The sequence below is a fragment of the Anastrepha obliqua genome, chromosome 3 (genome assembly GCF_027943255.1).
Source record: "Anastrepha obliqua isolate idAnaObli1 chromosome 3, idAnaObli1_1.0, whole genome shotgun sequence".
Lineage (NCBI taxonomy): Eukaryota > Metazoa > Arthropoda > Insecta > Diptera > Tephritidae > Anastrepha > Anastrepha obliqua.
In genome coordinates this window covers 73,860,641-73,880,101 of record NC_072894.1, presented here as the reverse complement: position 1 = coordinate 73,880,101, position 19,461 = coordinate 73,860,641, and the positions used below count along the sequence as shown (strand labels likewise).

Here is a 19,461-nt window from a genome sequence, read left to right as displayed (position 1 = left end):
ATTTAATCGATTTCACACACTCAAACAATCCTACCAATGCACAATTAATACAAACAACACAATACTTAAATGCAAAATAACTTTTAGAAATAGCAGCAACTTCGGTAAAATTAGCAACTTTTTGAAATGACGATCTCATTTATTGAGTTACAATTTGCATCGACCAATAATACATTGGATAATACCAGAGGTGAATGCCTCATAGTTTCACATCCTCTAGAAGTAGTTATGCTAGTATTAAAATTGAAAAATAACGACATTCTCCAAGTGGATGTAAAAAATTGGACCATTACTGCCTGCTTCAGCACTAGGAGATAGAAGTCCCTCGATTTGTTTTGGTTTTAGCCGGTAGAAATTTCAACGCAGATTTATTAAAGATGTACTATATATCTACTTTGGAACAATAATCTCTTCACAGAGGAGATGAAGTGTTATTGCCTTATTGGCCACAGGCGGTTTGAATGATCTCAGGAATAAGTTTCCGACTATTAAAATACAATTTGGAATCTATTTATTTGAATATGATCTTATGATATTATCGTACAAAGACTAAATGCATTAATAAAATGCGTATCCAATAAAAAAAATATTTATTACATTGTGGCGTCAACTACCCAAGATTCTTCTATGGATAAGTTCTACGCACGGAGATCCGTACGATTTTAGAAAAAGCCAGTTATATTTTGTACTCGCATATGATTAAACGAGTTCAGCAGGTTTTAGAGCCGATTTTGTAGATGATATACGGGATTGTAGAGTTGCCTGGAAAACTCATTAATACCTTGCACATGGATCACTGCTATTTTCCATTTAATTTGATAGTTTTTTTTCAAGCTACTCTATAAATTTAATTTCTTTAATAACGGCGAAATTGTTTCTTAAATTTGTCATAATGATAGTCATCTGTTGCACGCTTGACACCATTCACCACGTTGGCTTGATGATTCGGCTGTTGCTGCTGTTGGGCATTTTGCGCAACATAATCGCGCTTGCGACGTTTTTGCTCGTTATCTTCAATGTTAACTGAAATACAAAAAGAGAAATGAAGCGAACAGTTCTTGTCAAATATAAAATTAAGTACAAAACTATTGCTATTTTTTTTACTTACAGCGATTGTGTTGCATGAAGTTCACTGCCATATTTGTCGGCACAAACTGTGACGGGCCATCTTTCTTGTTCTTTTGATCCTGCAGTAGTTTCTGTTTGGCGTCCTCAGTCGACTCAATATTTTTAATTTTCGCCTCAATGCCTAAATCTACTTCCGGGATACCGTTTAACATTTGATTGGACAACATTTCTTCCGAACGATTAGAGGAGGAGTGTCGCAAGTGGTCAGGCAACGCTAACAAAGCAGCCTCTTCAGGTGTCAGGTACTTATTTGGATCGCCTTCCTCATTATCGGCAGTTGCTTTAGATAAACCTTTCCTTTTCTGCAATTCCTGTTCAATATACTTCATCATTTCTTCATCTTCATCGCGTTTATTGGTTTCTGCAGAGAATTGTGTGCCAATGCCTACATCGTAGACGTCTTCCGGCTCCTTCAGCTTTCCCGACTTCAAAGCCTGCATATTCACTAAGCCTCCAATTTTTACGTTAAATGGATCTTTCTGTAAAGTTATAACAATGTTGTTTATTAACACTAATATTTAATTTTTTCTTAACTTACAATAGCGATTTCTTCTTCCGGCGCCAGCTTCTTGCCCAATGCCAAGCCAATTACACTTACACCATGGGGTCGCTGGCGTAATTTTTGTCGTACCTTTATTTCTCCAAGTACAGCGCTATAACGTGACAATAACATATGCAATGGAGTTTTTAACTAGCAAGTTTCGATACTTACATTTCATCCTCTTGCTTTTCTTCATCAGAATATGAAGCCCTCCTCTGTCGAATGTTCTTCCGTGGCTTCTTTTTAAATGCAATTTTTCCACCGCCCTCTTCCGAGTCTGATTGAGTGTCCGATTTCTCCAATTTCACCTCCACTTCTTCAGACATACTTTATGTTTAATTTAAAGCTGATTAGCGGTAATTTCAAAGAATACTACACAACTATTTATTCTACTGAATCCAATTTTCTGGCATCTAAGCAATTCCACCATTTGTTTTGTTAACTAATTTGTGTTGTATTGATTCGCAATGGCATAAAAGCGTTTATTCTGAATGGATCATTGAAAAGAAGAGGCAGTAGCGCATTTGACAGTTTACATCGCAGCTGATTATTTTTGACGGCTGATCACATAACAGGCACGTTGTGAGAATAAACGAATTTTTATAAAAGCAATTTCTTGTATTAATAATAGCTCGATTTTTATTGCAGTTAATATACGAATTGGGAAAAACTTCCATCATGAACTTCAGCCGTCTCGCCATGCGTCAATTCGCTCGCCACACTGGTCGTGTACGTATGTATTCTGCAGTAACAGCGCCTGCTGCTACTAGCGGCGCTGAAAAATTAGTACCACCACCCCCGGAAAGTGAAGCAAAACCACCAAATCCAAAATTGGACAACATTGTTAACAGTATAGCAGCATTGAACTTACTAGAGGTTTCTGAACTCAGTGCATTGCTCAAAAAGAAATTAAATTTACCTGAAACATCGTTCGTACCACAATTTGCTGCTGGACCAGCACGACCAGCCGGGGGAGAAGAGGAGGAAGAAGAAGCAGCACCAAAAAAAGTACAGACTGAATTCAAAGTCAAATTACTGAAGTTCGACGAAAAGCAAAAAGTGGCGCTGATCAAGGAGGTAAAGAATCTTTTGGAGGGCATGAATTTGGTGCAAGCCAAGAAATTCGTTGAAAGTGCACCGACTATTGTCAAAGAAGGCATACCAAAAGAAGAGGCAGAAAAACTGAAGGAAGCATTTAGCAAAGTTGGTGCAATCATTGAAATCGAGTAAAATAAATATAGCTTAGTAGATGCAGCTGCTCCTGCTGCATTAGTTGCAGCGTTCCCTAATCTTAAATACAAATCTATGTAGTTGTATACATTTTTATGTACCCATAAAGAAGTTCAATATTTTATTTGCAGTTTTATCTGTTATTTCTATATTGGATTATGTACATGAAAGCAATTAAAATATGGCCGGATATGAAACTATGTAAATTTTATTTTTTTACAGATGGCTTTATAATTAAAGCAAGTACTACGATTTTTGCAAATTTACTATTGGAGAATGGGGGGAAAATAACACGTAGCATACGCGACTCGATATATTTAGTACCTTAAAATTAAAAAAACGGAATAATAACTGCTTCTTTTATTATAAGCGTGATTTTAAATCTGGATAGAAAAATGGTGAATACCAAACAAATTTATTTTAGTAATTTATATTAACTTTCTTTTTTTAATCAACATTCTTTTTTCTGTCCATTCTATGAGTCTCAGTAAAATGTTATAATGAGCTAGTCATACCTTTATGATATAGCAAGTGAATTGAAAACCGTTACACAAATACGAATTTACTTTTTATGCGTAAAATGGGATATATATGCATATGCAAGTATGTATGTATGACGCTTGGGGTCCGAAGAATATTCGTAGACACTGAATATATGCATATGTACATACATACATACATACCAATATAAAGGGCGTAATCATCACGATCATGTTAAAAGCAAAATACCAACAAAAAATCGTGTTGAACTATATTCATATATTTAACTGATTAATCGCGGTCATTTTCTGGCCACAAAGTAGCAGCAGCTTCCCATCAAGTTACTCACTCACACACTCTGGCAATCGAAAGAGAGCATGCATGATCAATTCTAATTAACACCTTCAGCAGAAGCAAAAGAGGTTTAGATGGAATTACTAAATGCAGAACCATATACCAGCTGTCGGTCAATATCTACTGGTTCAACGCACAAAATCGGCATTTGCTTTCGTAAATTCTTGCAGAGCGCACATTTCGTAACGGCGCTGATTGCTTGTGAAGTGAAGTTATATTTGTGGTTGTAAGGGATATAAAGGAAACTGTGCAAAAAGGGTTAAAGTGCACAGATATAAGGCCAAAACGCTAAAACTAAATAAAAGAAAATTTTAAGACAAAATTTTTGGAAAGTAAATTTAAATATTTTATCAAAAAAATGACTTTAATCACCTTAATCGCCGGTTTGTTAACGCTTGGCATTGTCGGTTATGTGATATGTAAGGATATTGATGAGTATCCAACAGTATTATCATTTCGAAATTCATTAGAAACACCTATCGCATCAATGACCACCACCACTGACATGCTTCAAAATCATTCACATTCGAGATCTCGTAGATGTGAGTATATGTACGCGAGTGCTAACGAAATCATCCAAATATCCAATTCGTTCAACTCATCGACAATGTGTTATTCATATGGACGTGAAACTAAATGCATACTTACATATATACATATGTATGCTTATCTATGTTTAACCAATAATTCCGAGTCGTTTGAGAACACTTGGGGCATTTAAAGAGTTGTTAAGAACGCTAGTGGATTGCATTTAACGGCTTCCGGTTAAATATATATGTATATACATAACATACATACTATTATAACAAACATACACTGTTACAACAAACCATAATCTATCATAAAGTGCTAACTAAACCAAACAAGTTTGCCCTATTTCATATGTTTTTCAGGCCAACATATACATAATTATAGCAATTATCATCCTGATAGAATTATACTTTTCTACAATGAAAAAAAAAAAAAAAAATGGCGCGTACACTTCTGTTAGGTGTTTGGCCGAGCTCCTCCTCCTATTTCTGGTGTGCGTCTTGATGTTGTTCCACAAATGGAGGGACCTACAGTTTCAAGCCGACTCCGAACGGCAGATATTTTTATGAGGAGCTTTTTCATGGCAGAAATACACTCGGAGGTTTGCCATTGCCTGCCGAGGGGCGACCGCTATTAGAAAAATGTTTTTATTAAATTTTGCTTTCACCGAGATTCGAACCAACGACCTCTCTGTGAATTCCGAATGGTAACCACGCACCAACCCATTCGGCTACGGCGGCCGCCCATGACATTATATAATTTTTGTACATGGGCATACATATATGCAGTGGTCATCACGAATTTAGCACTCTATGCTAAGACAAAATTCTCTCTACAGTTCTTTCTCTTAGCATACTAAACGATTACAAACATTTTTCTTGGAAAGTTGTTTACTAAGTAGGGAGTACGCATAGCAATTAACGGTGTTTGATATATTCCTACCTTCGTCATAAAACTCACTTACATGTTAGTAGTACCAGTTAAAGCTGGGGCCGAATGGGCTCAGATAAGAAAACTTATTTTCACGTTACTCAATTTAGCTGACTTTTTGGTAAGTGTTAACGTTAGATTACTTCTATAAGCAGCGGTTATACTCATGGCGAAATGGCCCTGGTGTTATGAAGCGCAGCGACAGCTTACTCAGAATTTAAATCATCTGGAAGCACAATTCTCCAAATATCGAAGCATTTGCGACTTTCTAAAAAAATGGTTTATAGTACACAGAATATGTTTCAGAGATATGGTAACGCAGAAAAAGAACAACGACCAGCGCGCAAAACAACCCCCCTAGAGAAGATGAACCAACTCGTACATACAGAGCCCCATTCGCAGGCCCATTTAACAGCTCCAGCGCTAACCAGAGTGTAATGTCATCAATATATTATATTTCCCAAAACAATTAGTTGACGATTCAATAGAAAAAAAATTACCTGAGTGCATAGCGCAAGGCGAGCCACTTATTTCCAAAAATAATCAAAAATGCAGACTTTTGTACGCCAAAGAGACATATCCAAGTTTTTGGAAAATACATAATTTTCTGAGATAATGAATCTAAACTCTGTCGTTTGAGATCCAACTGAAAAGGATCTTTGGCGTCCACCGAACAAAATTCATCTTACAAGCAAAACTCCATAAAGTGCAGGCATAGATATACATATATACAGTGGTGTGCGATGAAATGGAACCTCCCTTTACAAAAACATTGAAGCATTTAGAAAATGATTAATTAAAAAAAAACATATATAGAAATTGAACTAATTAATTAAAAATTAAAACTTTTAAGTTCTAAGGTCTTAATTTTTTTAATTTTTAAGCAGTTCTAATATGTTCATATAATGATTGTATGTAACAGCATAGAGAAATTGAGAGAGATATACTAGGTGTGTTCAAAAAGTATCGCGAATTTTGTGTTTTTTCAAAAATTATTTATTAATATCTATTTTGATAACTTCGCGCAAATTGCGCATAACTTGTAGATAATATTTTGTATTGACCGTTTTACCCTGTGGCAAGAACTCATGATACACAACGCCCCTGCAATCGAAGAAAACCGTAAACAAAACTTTTACATTCGACCGAACTTTGCCGCACTTTTTTCGGTCTTGGTTCGTGCGGCAGCTTCCATTGAGATGATTGAGCTTTGGTTTCCAGGTCATAACCATAAACCCACGATTCGTCACCAGCTATGACTCTCTGGAGCAAATTTGGGTCGTCGCAGATAGAGTCCAACATCTCATTAGCAATGTTCATGCGATGCTGCTTTTGGTCGAAATTGAGCAGTTTTGGTACGAATTTCGCGGCGACCCGTCTCATGCCCAAATCATTGAAAAAAATCGAATGGCACAAGCCAATCGATATGTCTAGGTCCTCAACTTCTCTAACGGTGATTCGACGATTGGCCAATACCGTTTTCTTCACTTCATCACTTTTTTCGCCTGTTGTTGAAGTACTCGGACGTCCGACACGCTTTTCATCGTTCACATTTTCTCGGCCTTCTGAGAACTTTTTGTACCACCGATAAACGTTGCTTTGGTCCAAAGTAGCTTCTCCGTATGAAACAGTCAATGTTCTTTGATCCATCTTTTTGAATATGTGAAAGTCGAAGACGAGCCGAAACACGTGCAAGCAAAGCAGCTGTCAACAATTAACTGAACATTCAGAATGGCCGAACTCGCCGGCATGAGTGAGAGACATGAGTACCAACATCACACCACAAAAAAATTCAAAATTCGCGATACTTTTGAACACACCTCGTAGACATACATACTTATATAATCCTAGATGTTCACAATGAGAGGAAACGATTAGCTATTCTGTGCGTTCATACGCTCATGCGCACGATAACTCGATCAAATACAATATAAAATAAATTGAATGAAATCTGGCACACTTATTACTCTTTGTCCAAGGTAGTTTGGTATTGAGATAGAGCGAAATCTGTCAATTACCACGATATGACGGCAATTTTCATAAAAAGACAAAATTGTCATATGTTTGTTATAAATGAAATATCGGCATAGCAGTCATATTGCGGGTGATTATAAAGTACAGCTAGTTAATGGAATTTATAATACAGTGAAAACGATCAACAAGGCTACGACTCTATTTTATCGCACATTACTGTATTTATTATAAATACAAGCAAAATAAAATTCTCAGTACGCCAGGTGGTAGGAATTAGTACGAAGTTGTTTGCTCCAATTTACAGCCAAACAGCTAAAAGGGGGCGTCCATAAATTACGTGAGATGTTTAAGGGGGGAGGGGGTCGAGTCAAATCTCATGTAATCTTACGTTGGAGAGAGGGGGGGGTCTCGGCAAATATCACGCAATTTTTTTTCTGATTGAAACAAAAAAAAAATTATACTATTTTGGTCCATTATCCAGATTGTACATGCTTAAGATTTAATCTTAAGCGTAATCGTAGTATGATTAAGATCATTCACTAATTCGTTCGAAAGAAAATAATTTCATTCATACTTCGACGTTATATGTACATTACTACTGTCAAACCACCATATTTGTTTTATACCAAATAGCTCAATTTAATCTGAATTTACGGTACAGTGTAGCCCGTCGTTTGTTTTCGCGCCACTATCAGCCGAACGCGCGACTCGATGAACAAGAGCGTACGAGCTGAGTGGCAGCGACACACGGACAGGTTCCAACCTTCTTTGTTTATTCTTGTAAATGTTTTACTCGACTCAGTTCATGCTCTTACTAATTTAAAATGAGTTATCAAGATTTTTATAACGCATACGTCAAAAGGCACGTCTATAAGGCGAAGAAGTCCTGCCACGACGATGTGATAAAATTATGGAATACTGCGAAGCAAAAATTCCCGAAGAAAGAAGAGTTAATACATCACATTAAACATGAGATTGAACGGCTTCTCAGGGAATCCATTGAGAGAAAAGTTCGGTCTACTTTAGCATTCCTTCAAAAGGTAGGTTAAATATATATTTTTTTAAGAAAATACTTTTTGAAGTGAAAACTTCTTTAGAATCGTGGGGAGTGATTTGAGACTCGATGAAACGAAAAAGCGACACTCTTGGCTACGAAGCGTTATATTATATGTTGATATAAACGTAGCGACGAACTAAATAACTTTTAGGCCAGCGCCGACAGCATAGCGCGATAGCCGAGCGGCTAGCAATGTGAGCTTCCGATCCAAAATCCTTGGTTCGAATCACAAGAAAAAAATTTTTTTTATACAGTTATTTTATTTTATTTTATGATATGTTTATGAGGAGCTTTTTTTCATGGCAGAAATACACTCGGTGTTTTGCCATTGCCTGCTGAGGGGTGAGCGCTATTAGAAAAATAGTTTTCCTTAATTTTGGTGTTTTCACCGAGATTCGAACTGACGTTCTCTCTGTGAATTCTGAATAGTAGTCACGCACCAACCCATTCGGCTACGGCGTTTGTTTAATTTTACTGATGCAAAAATGAGGAAAAATATATGTTTGTAAAGTTTGCTTACTATTTACACATTTTCCAAAGGTGACGGAGAACCAAAAAAAAGTCGATTTTCAAACAAATACGAGTGCATATGTGTAATTGTGACGCTCATAATAGCAACCGCGTGTGTATTTTTATATTCGTAAATATTTTCATTTTTAAATATTTACCGCAATTATGCCGAAAAATAATGCAGACAAGTGTCGTGAATATCGACAGAAAAAAAAATCAATAAATAGCATCACGGAATTCATTCACGAAAATTTAATAAAGTATACACCAGAAGTATCGCGGATACTTAGAAAAGATTACAATAAAGTTCCAATGATTTTAAGTGGCGATTTTAACGTAAATTTTGCATTGGACACAGCGGTTGCTTTAATTGACGTTCTCAATACAACATTCAATTTAAAAATGTGTAACAATCGCACTGAATCGACAACACGATCAAAAACAACCATTGACGCGGTATTTCAAAGATATGTTGACAACATCGAAACCAAAGCATTTGTATCATATTTTAGCTATCATAAGCCACTCGTATCATTTGTTGAAATTGAAAACATTGAGGATGAATAATAATAAAATGAAGAAAATAAAATATGAACTTTATAGCAATATTATAATGAACCTATAATTATCCCGCTCCTAATGCTGCTTTCGTCTCATTCTCTCTCAGTTTGTTTTACGGAAGGTTTCACTTCTATCGCGTCTAACCGTTAGACTGGTTTTTTTTTTCAAGCCAGGGTAGCGATCCATAAAAATTGGTTTAAAATTTCGAAATCTTTGCTGATTAATTATGAGAATTAATTTATGAGAAATTCCGTTGATTCGATATGAGATTTATGTTTGTATAGGCGGTGCAACGTGCCCTTTTTCAATACCTACCAGTTTTCAACATAAGACAGGTATTGGTAATTTGTGTAACTGTATCAAAGCAGGAGAAAAGCAATTTGGATATTTCAATTTATATGAGAGGTGCCACTTTCACTTTTCCAATACTTCTCACTTTTTGTATACGTACCAGGTTTCAGCTCCCTAGCTTAAGTGATTTTCATATTTTGGTCCATATGTCAGATGCAACGCCCGCTAAACATCGGGGTTAACAGGAGGTTACTCTCTTAATTCGGTGTATGTCTCATTGAAATCGGGCGAACAGTGCACTCAAAAAAGGGTTTTAAATAGTTTGGTGTGTTTTATCATTATGCTAATATATATCTTTGGTCATATCCGCAAACAAGATGATAAAAATCATATACTATTACGCATACATCGTAGACGAGGGCTGAGGTTCAGCACACTAAACAGTGGCAGTCACGCCTTCTTGGCACATTTGCGTTCAGGACTTTGGAGTAGTTTAAACTCCTACCTATCCAGAGTCAACCCAGACATACTCAACATCTGTCCGGCATGTGAAAATACCTCCTAACCACTCATTCACGTACCTATTCCAACCCCCTCTCCCTTTGGACCCGCGCCGTTGAAACAGCATGTTTCTTGTGCCAACGTTAGCTGAGGTCGACGTTGACGACCGGTGACTATACCGTACTGGCAGAGCCTTACGAACAGCTGCAACAACAACAAAAAGTATTGGTTTACTGGGTATTCATATATTTCTTAATTACATAAAAATCTGTATGAAACTTAATTTATTGATTTGAAAATCCGAAATTGCATAAGTCACAGTTTGTCTTATCAAAAACGTTAAAATATATTGTTAACATTTCCAATAATTTTCATAAGACTCCGATTATTTGCGCAGGTGATTTCTAACAAGTGCACTGCCTTCCATTGCAGGGTTTCCATTTTACACGATTGGACGTTTTGCTAATGATGTCTGCACGGGAGCTAATCTGTTGGCCGGCACGTGTGTGGTTCGTGGCGAATGTAGTGATAATGGCGGAGTGGCAGCTGGTAACTGCAATTCTGTTACTACTCAAGCTGTTTGTTGCATATGTAAGTAGCTAAATACGACTACTATTTAAAAGGAGACATCTTTTCACTAAATGCTTGCGCTTTTAATTACTGACTATAGACCAAAAAGGTTGCGGTTCAAGCACAAGCTACAACAACACCTATTTCTATAACTCAGGTTACCCAGGCACTTACAGCGGTGGCGGAAGGTAAGTATTAAAGTCAAATAACTTTAATATTTATCAATACTTACATAAGTTTCCTTACAGTTGCTCAATTGTTGTCTCACCCTGCGATTCGAATATCTGCCAGCTCCGCATTGATTTCCTGTCGTTGTCTATTGCTCCACCGAGTGGTGATGGTTTCTGTCTAACGGATACCCTTACTATTACCGGTGGCGCTTCGCGTGTTCCCACGATTTGTGGTGAAAATAGTGGGCAACATGTTTACGTCGATTTTAATGGCGAATCTACAATTACAATTTCAGTGGCTACATCTTCTGACTACACATTCAATCGGCAGTGGCAACTACAAATCGCTCAAATTGGCTGTGCATCTGCAACACAAGGACCCTCTGGTTGCTTGCAATACTACATGGACACAAGCGGAACAGTATCAAGTTTCAACTATGACTCTGCCGCCAATTCTCTAACAAACTCAATTGGCGTTCCAGGCACCCGACAAATCGCCAATCAGCAGTATGGCATTTGCGTACGCATGGGCGCAGGCATGTGCTCGATTACGTGGAGTCAAGTGAGCTCAGATTCATACTCATTTACGCTAACTAATGATGTAGCCGTTGTGGATCCATCGCTGCTCGGCACAGCGACTGTACAAAGTCAAGAATGCACAACTGATTTTATTATCATACCAAATCCAACACAGAATAGTGCCTCATTGGCTAGCGATCGTTTTTGTGGACTGGGGTTGGTGGACACAACGAGTTCGACTAAACCTTTTGTTCTTTATACGGTGACGAACGGAAATGAGGACTTGGACATGTCAAATCGAGGCTTTTATTTGTCGTATTCGCAGAATGCGTGTCCTGTAGTCTAGCGCTAATTTGATTTTCTACGCTTTAAGGTGTACATTTAAGTAGATGACAGTATAATACATTAAACTTTTCTAAGAATAAATGCAAATAAATATGGGTAATGATAAGCTGTTCCACAATTTCTTACTTGGCTCACTGAAAACATTAAAATGTTCAATATTTACTAGATAAATCCAATTTCATTAAACTCAGTATATATTAAGGTAACAACAACAAATTTAACTTAACAAAACGTTACTCGTTTTTAATTTTGACAATGCACCATTCAACTGCCCAAATTTGTTATATTTTTTATTTCTAATTCTAGTTGCTGAATCTGTACAGAAGAAAATAGATTTTTTTAATAATATTTCCATTTGAATACAAATGAACCAACCTTTTGGTTATGACGTTTTTGCACTTCTTCACTGGCCGCACGCTGGAAGCCTACGTCAATGATTCTCATGCGATAGCGGTCCAATTCCGCTTGAAGACGTTCTAGTTTCTTTTGATTCAAGGTACTACCTGGCAATTGCTTCTGTTCCTGACGCGTTTGCTCGTAAATTGTATTGACTTGTAAACCTAAGCGTTGAAAATTTGAAATGAAATGATATCAAAATTAATTCTTTGTTACTTCATCTTTAAGTATTATTATTACCGAAGGAGCAGTAATGTTTCGCCGTTGAAAAGAATTGGAAGTTCTGCATACGCTGTTTCAGTTCAGTTGGAGCTAAGTATTCAACAAACACCTCTTTAGTTAATGTGAGTGCAGTCATTTCCTTCAAATGTAACTCCAGTTGAGCAGCAGTTGTCCTCTCCGCCGCAAATATGTAAACACATGGTTCATGTTTTTTCGATATCTTATTTTGGCTTTTCAGTTGTCGAACGGCTTGGCAAATAGTCAATATCATGTCTATCTCCGCTTCAATATCTGCGTCAAAATATTTACTTATTTGCAGGGTAATACCACGTGGCAAATATTGCAGCAACTCCTCGGCAATGAAAGGCGTAAAAACAGACATCGACTGGAGACCCCAACTAAGGCAAGTCGCCAGTGTTGCACAATTTATGTAACCATTTGCCGTGCCTTCATTAATAGCCGGTTTCGTGGTTTCCTGTGAGAAGCAAATTATATTTTTTCATTCAACTAAAAATTTGGTTATTTCATTTAAGAATATAAAACTAAAAATAAATAAGTAAATAAAATGCTTACCAGATAAACGTCGCAAAAGTTATTATAAAAAAATTGCTTTAGTACTGAAGTGGCCATATGAAGCTCATATTGATCGATACTTTGTGCAACTGTTGTTAAAGTGTCAGCTAATCGACTGAGTATCCAACGATCCCATTTACCTAGCGGACAATTTTCCAAGCTTTCAATTTCCGACAGAGATAAGTTCAGCTTTTCAGCAGCATTGCAAGTGTATCGTGTTGCCTGCCAAATTTTATTGAGAAATAGTTTGTTTGTATAACACTCGGCCACATCAAAATTGATAAAATGATTTTGTATATTATGACTGCAAAGGGTAAAACGAAGTGCGTCTGTGCCGCACTGTTGTATGCCTTTTGGAAACATTTTTTGCAAGCCTTTGAAAGATTTCTTCAATTCCTCCTTGTTAAGTAGCCCAGCATCATGTGATGCCTGCAGTTCTGTTTCAAGATCCTGAAACAAGAGCAGACTACAAATCTAAATTCAATATTTAAAAATAACTCAATAATTATACCTCTAAGCTGGCGCCTTGAATCACTTGTTGTGGCGTAACTACATTGCCAACACTTTTAGACATTTTTCGGCCATGCGCATCGCAAACGATTCCATTTAAAATCACCTTTTTAAATGGCGCCTCACCTGTTAATTTTACTCCGAGCATTACCATTCGAGCAACCCAGAAAAATAGAATGTCATGCCCGGTCGCCATTAAATCTAATGGATAGCGTGTCTTGTACTCAGACGAGGGCCAATTAAATACAGAGAAGGGAAGTAACGATGAGGAAAACCATGTGTCCAAAACATCCGGATCACGTTCAATACTACACATTTCCGCTTTGAGTAACAGCTTAGCTGACTTCGTGGCTTCTTCTTCACTTAACGCTGCTACCCAGCAGGTGTTGCCTTCAACATCCTTTGCAAAGTAAGCGGGAATTTGGTGTCCCCACCATAGCTGCCGGGAAATACACCAATCATGACAAGATTCGAGCCAACGGAACCAATCAATTTCGAAATTCTCTGGTTGAATCTTCATTCGACCACTGCGCACTTCCGATATAGCAGCATCCGCCAAAGGTCTACAGTGTAAAAACCATTGTGGTCGTAACATATATTCGACTACATCTTTTGTACGTGAGCAAATTGGCAACACCATAGAGTGAGGTTTTGTAGCTCCGAGGAGCTGCAGATTCGACAGTGAATCCAGAATTCGCTCCCGTGCCTCGAATCTTGGCAAACACTTAAATTCTTCAAACTCTTCCGTAATTGTGCCTTGTTCTGTAAATACTTGTATAGGCTCTAACAGATGAAGTTGAGATATTTCGAAATCAGTACGATCGTGCGCTGGAGTGACTTTCACTGCACCAGTTCCAAAGTCTTGATCAACCATTACATCGAAAATCAAAGGAATGGGTTCCTTACGAAAAGGATGATTCAGAAGAACTTGGTCTTGGTTACGATATTTGTTGTACCTCGGGTCTTGAGGATGCACAGCAACAGCCACATCGCCCAGCAAAGTTTCTGGGCGTGTTGTGGAAACTATTATTTCTTCATCTGAATCACATAAACGATATTTAATATCATACATTCGTCCGAATTCCACACTCTTCTCATGACCAGGAATAGCCAATTTGGTGGGTCCCTTTAACTCCATTAAATCTACTTCGATGTCAGAAATAGCCGATTCCAAGGCGCATGACCAATTAACCAGTGATTTTCGACGTCGAATCAGACCTTCTTCAAATAGCCGTATAAATGCCGTATTGACCGCGCGCGATTGCCTCTGTAGGAATATATTCTACAATTCGCACGAATGATATCTAAAAAAAATTCAATTAAATTCACCTCGTCCATAGTAAAATATTCACTATCCCAATCGAGAGTGCATCCTAGCTTTTGAAGATCGTCAATGATGCTATCGCCCTTTTTTCGCTTCCACTTCCACACTTCAAGCAGAAATGGAATTCGGCCAAGTTGATGTCGTGTAATGCCACGTTCTTTTAACAAATTTTTCTCCACAATCACTTGCGTTGCAATGCCTGCGTGATCTGTGCCTGGTATCCATTCAACCTCATAACCTAGTTGTCGATGCTGCCGGCATATAACATCTTGCACAATCGCATTTAGCGCGTGGCCTAAATGTAGGTTCCCGGTTACATTCGGTGGTGGCAGAAGCATGCGAAATGCTCCATGTTTTCCACCAACAAGTTTCTGGGGCTTTCGATGTACATATTTATTTTTTTCTACAGCTCTCGGATCATAGCCTGGCGCCAAGGGTGGGACCGCTAAACTTAAACTTTTTTAATTAATTCATTAATGAAAAATGCACCGATACTACCTGCGATTGTATGCTTATGGCAGAATGAAATCCGATGTTCATAACTGTTTCCCAATAAAAGCAATCCTCTGCTAGTGACACGAGAAATTTTTATATTTGATTGCATTTTCCAATCTCAAATGAAAAATACAAAAAAACGAACAATTGAAGTGTGTAAATCAGCTGACATACAGGGTATATCACAGATATATAATCAATAAAAATAACGCTTACCAATGAATAAATGTGCATCAAACACTATTAGGTCATAGTTCTATATTCTAAAAAACTAAAACAACATAATAATAATGACATAAGAAATTATTAGTAAGCCATCTAACAACGCATTGAACTAATAAGGTAAATGGAATAACAAAGAATTCATATCATATATTTTAATAATATAACTGAATATAATATTATAACTTAAATCGTATATGAGGAGGATGGTGTAAGCATCAAACTGATGCGAACGGCACGCGAGAATTACATATAAATTGCCTTTACGCCATTCCTTTAAGCAAAACTTCAGCTTCATCCTTCAAGTCTACCTTGATTTTTTTAAAGTGAAGTGGTTTGTGCTGTATTTAAAAACTCAGCATTAACCGTCAACTCTATTAGACTTAACTTAACTTGAGAAATTGGGAACGATTTCCAAACCCATCATTATTTTGGTTTTGTTCCTTCTATTACATTGGTTTAATGATTTGCTTCCAATAGCGCTACATCAAATAAATTATTTTTAGAAATAATTTATGCACACATTAATTTTTCAAAGTTAAAAAATCGAAAATATGACCAGCTGGATTCCTTCTATACTCTCAATTTATTAAAGGGGTGATTTAGCCAAGACTTATAGTAAAGGTACTATAGACGTAAACTGAACTTAAGTTACGTAAGGGCTAGAAGATGTTGATACTACAAACCGTTGCTAACACAGTTCTACGGCCGAAATTTAAGAATCTAAAATCTACAGCCTCTAAAATATTATGTTAAGTTTTAACTAACCGCTTACCCATCTTTTCCATGACTGTCGGTCTAGCACTATCACCACAGCAGCATTCCGCAAACATTCATGGGGAATGTCTATGATGCTACACTAGGGTGGCAGTTATTTTGCAAGATTATTTTTTTATTGGTGCTACCCCCCAGATTGGTTCCTTTATATATAAAAATGGTGGAAAAAAAGTTTGAAGTAAATCTGGTAAGTGGAAAGTGTGCCCCCGGGCCTTCAAAGTTTCAAAAAACCCGAAAATTCGTAGTATAAGTACTAGTAGTAAGTAAAGTAGCCGAGCACTTAGTTTATCACATTACAATGATAATTTAAATTATTACGCTTAAAAAAAATATATTCAATGCAGAATCTACCAAGTCCTTCGACTCTTGCTTTTTGACAACGCTGTCAAAAATTTTCCATTTTCCATTTCCATAGTAAATTACTGCCATCACTAACAGGTAAAGAGACAATAGACCGACTTTCTGTTATTCTTTCAAATTGCGGTGCTGATCAACTTCTTGGTGTACCTGCATTGCAATCAGGGAGTGGAAAAGAACAGGCAACAGCTGTTTGCGAAACCCTTGCGGAATGGGGCCTTCAGGACTACGTAAAAGCATTGGTTTTTGACACTACTGCCTCTAATACGGGCGCTTTTAATGGTGCGTGTGTTTTGATTGAAAGCTTTCTAGAAAAAGATCTCTTATATTTGCCTTGCCACCATCACATATACGAAATCATTTTAAAAGCCGTTTTCGAGGAGAAGATGGGTAAAACTACCGACCCAACCGTACCAATCTTAAAAAAGTTACAAACTGCTTGGCCTAAAATAAATGTAAATAATTTTAAAACCGGAATCGTAAATAAGAAGATGAGAAAACATTTGGATCTGGTCGATGTTTCCCGAGTTCTTGATTTTATACGAAGCACGTTGCAAGAACAACAATCGAGAGAGGATTATCGAGAATTTTTGCAATTGGCTGCTATTTTTCTTGGCGAAATACCATCTCGTGGAGTATCCTTCCGCGCTCCAGGAGCTATCCATCATGCAAGGTGGATGGCTAAGGCTATTTATTGCTTTAAGATATTCATGTTTCGCGATGAATTTAAATTATCACCGCGTGAGGAAAATGCAATTTGTGATATTTGCATTTTCCTTATCAGTATATCAGTATATATATCGAAACGTGGTTTTGTGCACCTTCTGCAGCCAAAGCACCATTTTTGGATTTCAGTGTTCTTTCCAAAATTTATAAATACCGGTCAGTTGACGAAGACATCTCTCATGTGGCTTTACAAAAAATTAAAAATCATTTGTGGTATTTATCACCTGAATCCATCGCCTTGGCCTCTGTGACGGCAGAATCAAAAATTAAAATGGTAAAGGCGTTGTATCGTGAAACTGATGCTGAATGTGAAAAAAGTATTAAAAGGATAACCGTGGAAACAAGCCAAGTCATGAATTTTTAAACCAAGGACTTGAACAATTTGTCTTCAACAAAACAAAACGATTCTTTGCAAGATTAAACATAAATGACGAATTCCTATGCACAGATCCTGCCCAGAGGTACAAACATGAAGATTTCGTCCAAGCTTTAAAAGTAGTTAATAAACTTAAAGTAACAAACGTTGCGGCGGGGAGAGGTGTTAAACTAGTAGAGGATTTTAATAAGTTATATACAAAAAACGAGCGACAAATGCAGTACGTGCTCCAAGTTGTAAGTGACTATCGACAGAAGTTCCCAGACAGCAATAAACAAACTATATCTAAAAATAAAGATGTTTAATTCATTTTTATTTTATTTTCTTCAATGAGTTATTTCTTTTTTTTAGTTTTTTTTTATATGTTGTTATTAAACTAAACTGCAATGAAGTAAGCGTCATATGGAACTATATATGCTAAATACTGTGTAGATAATAATTTCCTTCTTCAATTTATATATGTATAATTTAATATACTTTACCAATTAAATTTTTTTACTACTTATTTACGCTGTATATATACTCCTGTAAAATAAAAAACACACTTTTAATAAAATTTAAATTTTTTGTCATTTTGGGATAAATTTTGCATATTGAAAGGCTCGGGGGCACACCTTTCCCCTATCCGATTGGCACCAAATTTCACAGAGGTCATTTTTATATAGAATGGAACCAAACTGGAGGGTAGCCCGCGAAAAAATATTGTATATAAAAAAACAGGTCAAATAACTGCCACGCTAATGCTACACAATAACAACAACAGTTTCACATATAACGAGTTGGTTTACGTAATTTAATAATACGTTCATATATAAGTAGATGATCTACTTTTTCGCACTTAACTCAAAATCCGTAATTAAAAAACACGATTTCCCATACATAATTTCTCTCCCAAAATCTGACATTTTAAAATAATCATGGGTTTTCTGTGTTACCGATAATTGTTATTACGAATGTAAAGAGAAAAATCAAAATAAAATCTAATTGAAATGGATGCCGGCAAAGAAAACAGGTCTGTAAACATAATTCTAATAAAATTTTGTTAAATATTATTAATTATGGATTCATTTTACAGAAAAAAGCGTATGTCCATAAACGTTTTGTCCTCTTATTACTTATTATAAAATAAGCGCATTCTTGCCATAATTTTTTGCAACCTCAGTACACGTCGCATACGGATTTCCTCCAACTGTTTATTATTAGCAACCAATTGCGCCACTACCATTCGGAATTCACAGAGAGAACGTTGGTTCGAATCTCGGTGAAAACACCAAAATTAAGAAAAACATTTTTCTAATAGCGGTCGCCCCTTGGCAGACAATGGAAAACCTCCGAGTGTATTTCTGCCATGAAAAAGCTCCTCATAAAAATATCTGCCGTTCGGAGTCGGCTTGAAACTGTAGGTCCCTCCATTTGTGGAACAACATCAAGACGCACACCACAAATAGGAGGAGGAGCTCGGCCAAACACCCAAAAAGGGTGTACGCGCCAATTATATATATATATAATTGCGCCATTAAATTAGCTATTCCTTCTACTTGTATTTTCTTCAATCGTTAATAATAATTAACCAAAAACACCGAAATATTCCACCAAAATAATTTCTATGAAGGAATATCTCTCAAAGCAGTATTGACAGCTGATTGTCAATTTTGCAGGTAATCTGCCATATGTGAACGGCTAGATTAATTTGGTGGGTTTACCGGTGATTAATGTATATGTGAACGTATTATAAGTCTCCACTAGTTGAGATTTTATAAGATTCAAGTGTTTTTTCGACAAATTGGACAT

At 36.8% G+C, this 19,461-nt stretch overlaps 4 protein-coding genes across 5 annotated transcripts; 2 read left to right on the top strand and 2 right to left on the bottom strand.

Moving 5' to 3' along the window:
* Positions 1–488: 488 nt before the first annotated feature.
* Positions 489–2,139, bottom strand: LOC129241600 (splicing factor C9orf78). The gene is made up of 4 exons (XM_054878028.1): positions 1,841–2,139; positions 1,667–1,781; positions 1,109–1,607; positions 489–1,023 (listed from the first exon to the last, which is right to left on the bottom strand). Exons 1-4 carry the CDS (start codon positions 1,993–1,995, stop codon positions 857–859), a joined length of 936 nt encoding a protein of 311 aa, XP_054734003.1. The 5' UTR covers positions 1,996–2,139; the 3' UTR covers positions 489–856.
* Positions 2,140–2,154: 15 nt separating this feature from the next.
* Positions 2,155–3,099, top strand: LOC129241601 (50S ribosomal protein L7/L12). Of its 2 annotated transcripts, none has more exons than XM_054878029.1 (2): positions 2,155–2,251; positions 2,318–3,099. In XM_054878029.1, exon 2 carries the CDS (start codon positions 2,348–2,350, stop codon positions 2,897–2,899), a length of 552 nt encoding a protein of 183 aa, XP_054734004.1. In that variant the 5' UTR covers positions 2,155–2,251; positions 2,318–2,347; the 3' UTR covers positions 2,900–3,099. The 2 variants fall into 2 exon arrangements, with proteins under 2 accessions (XP_054734004.1, XP_054734005.1); XM_054878030.1 differs by having other exon boundaries at positions 2,161–2,244.
* Positions 3,100–4,020: 921 nt separating this feature from the next.
* On the top strand, positions 4,021–11,764 carry LOC129241296 (uncharacterized). Its single transcript, XM_054877546.1, has 4 exons — positions 4,021–4,275; positions 10,521–10,679; positions 10,759–10,846; positions 10,907–11,764. The coding sequence occupies exons 1-4, from the start codon at positions 4,092–4,094 to the stop codon at positions 11,691–11,693; spliced, it is 1,218 nt and encodes a 405-aa protein (XP_054733521.1). The 5' UTR covers positions 4,021–4,091; the 3' UTR covers positions 11,694–11,764.
* Positions 11,765–11,850: 86 nt separating this feature from the next.
* On the bottom strand, positions 11,851–15,365 carry LOC129241295 (valine--tRNA ligase). The gene is made up of 7 exons (XM_054877544.1): positions 15,216–15,365; positions 14,723–15,162; positions 13,395–14,660; positions 12,884–13,333; positions 12,329–12,785; positions 12,068–12,252; positions 11,851–12,007 (listed from the first exon to the last, which is right to left on the bottom strand). The coding sequence occupies exons 1-7, from the start codon at positions 15,319–15,321 to the stop codon at positions 11,957–11,959; spliced, it is 2,955 nt and encodes a 984-aa protein (XP_054733519.1). The 5' UTR covers positions 15,322–15,365; the 3' UTR covers positions 11,851–11,956.
* Positions 15,366–19,461: the final 4,096 nt, after the last annotated feature.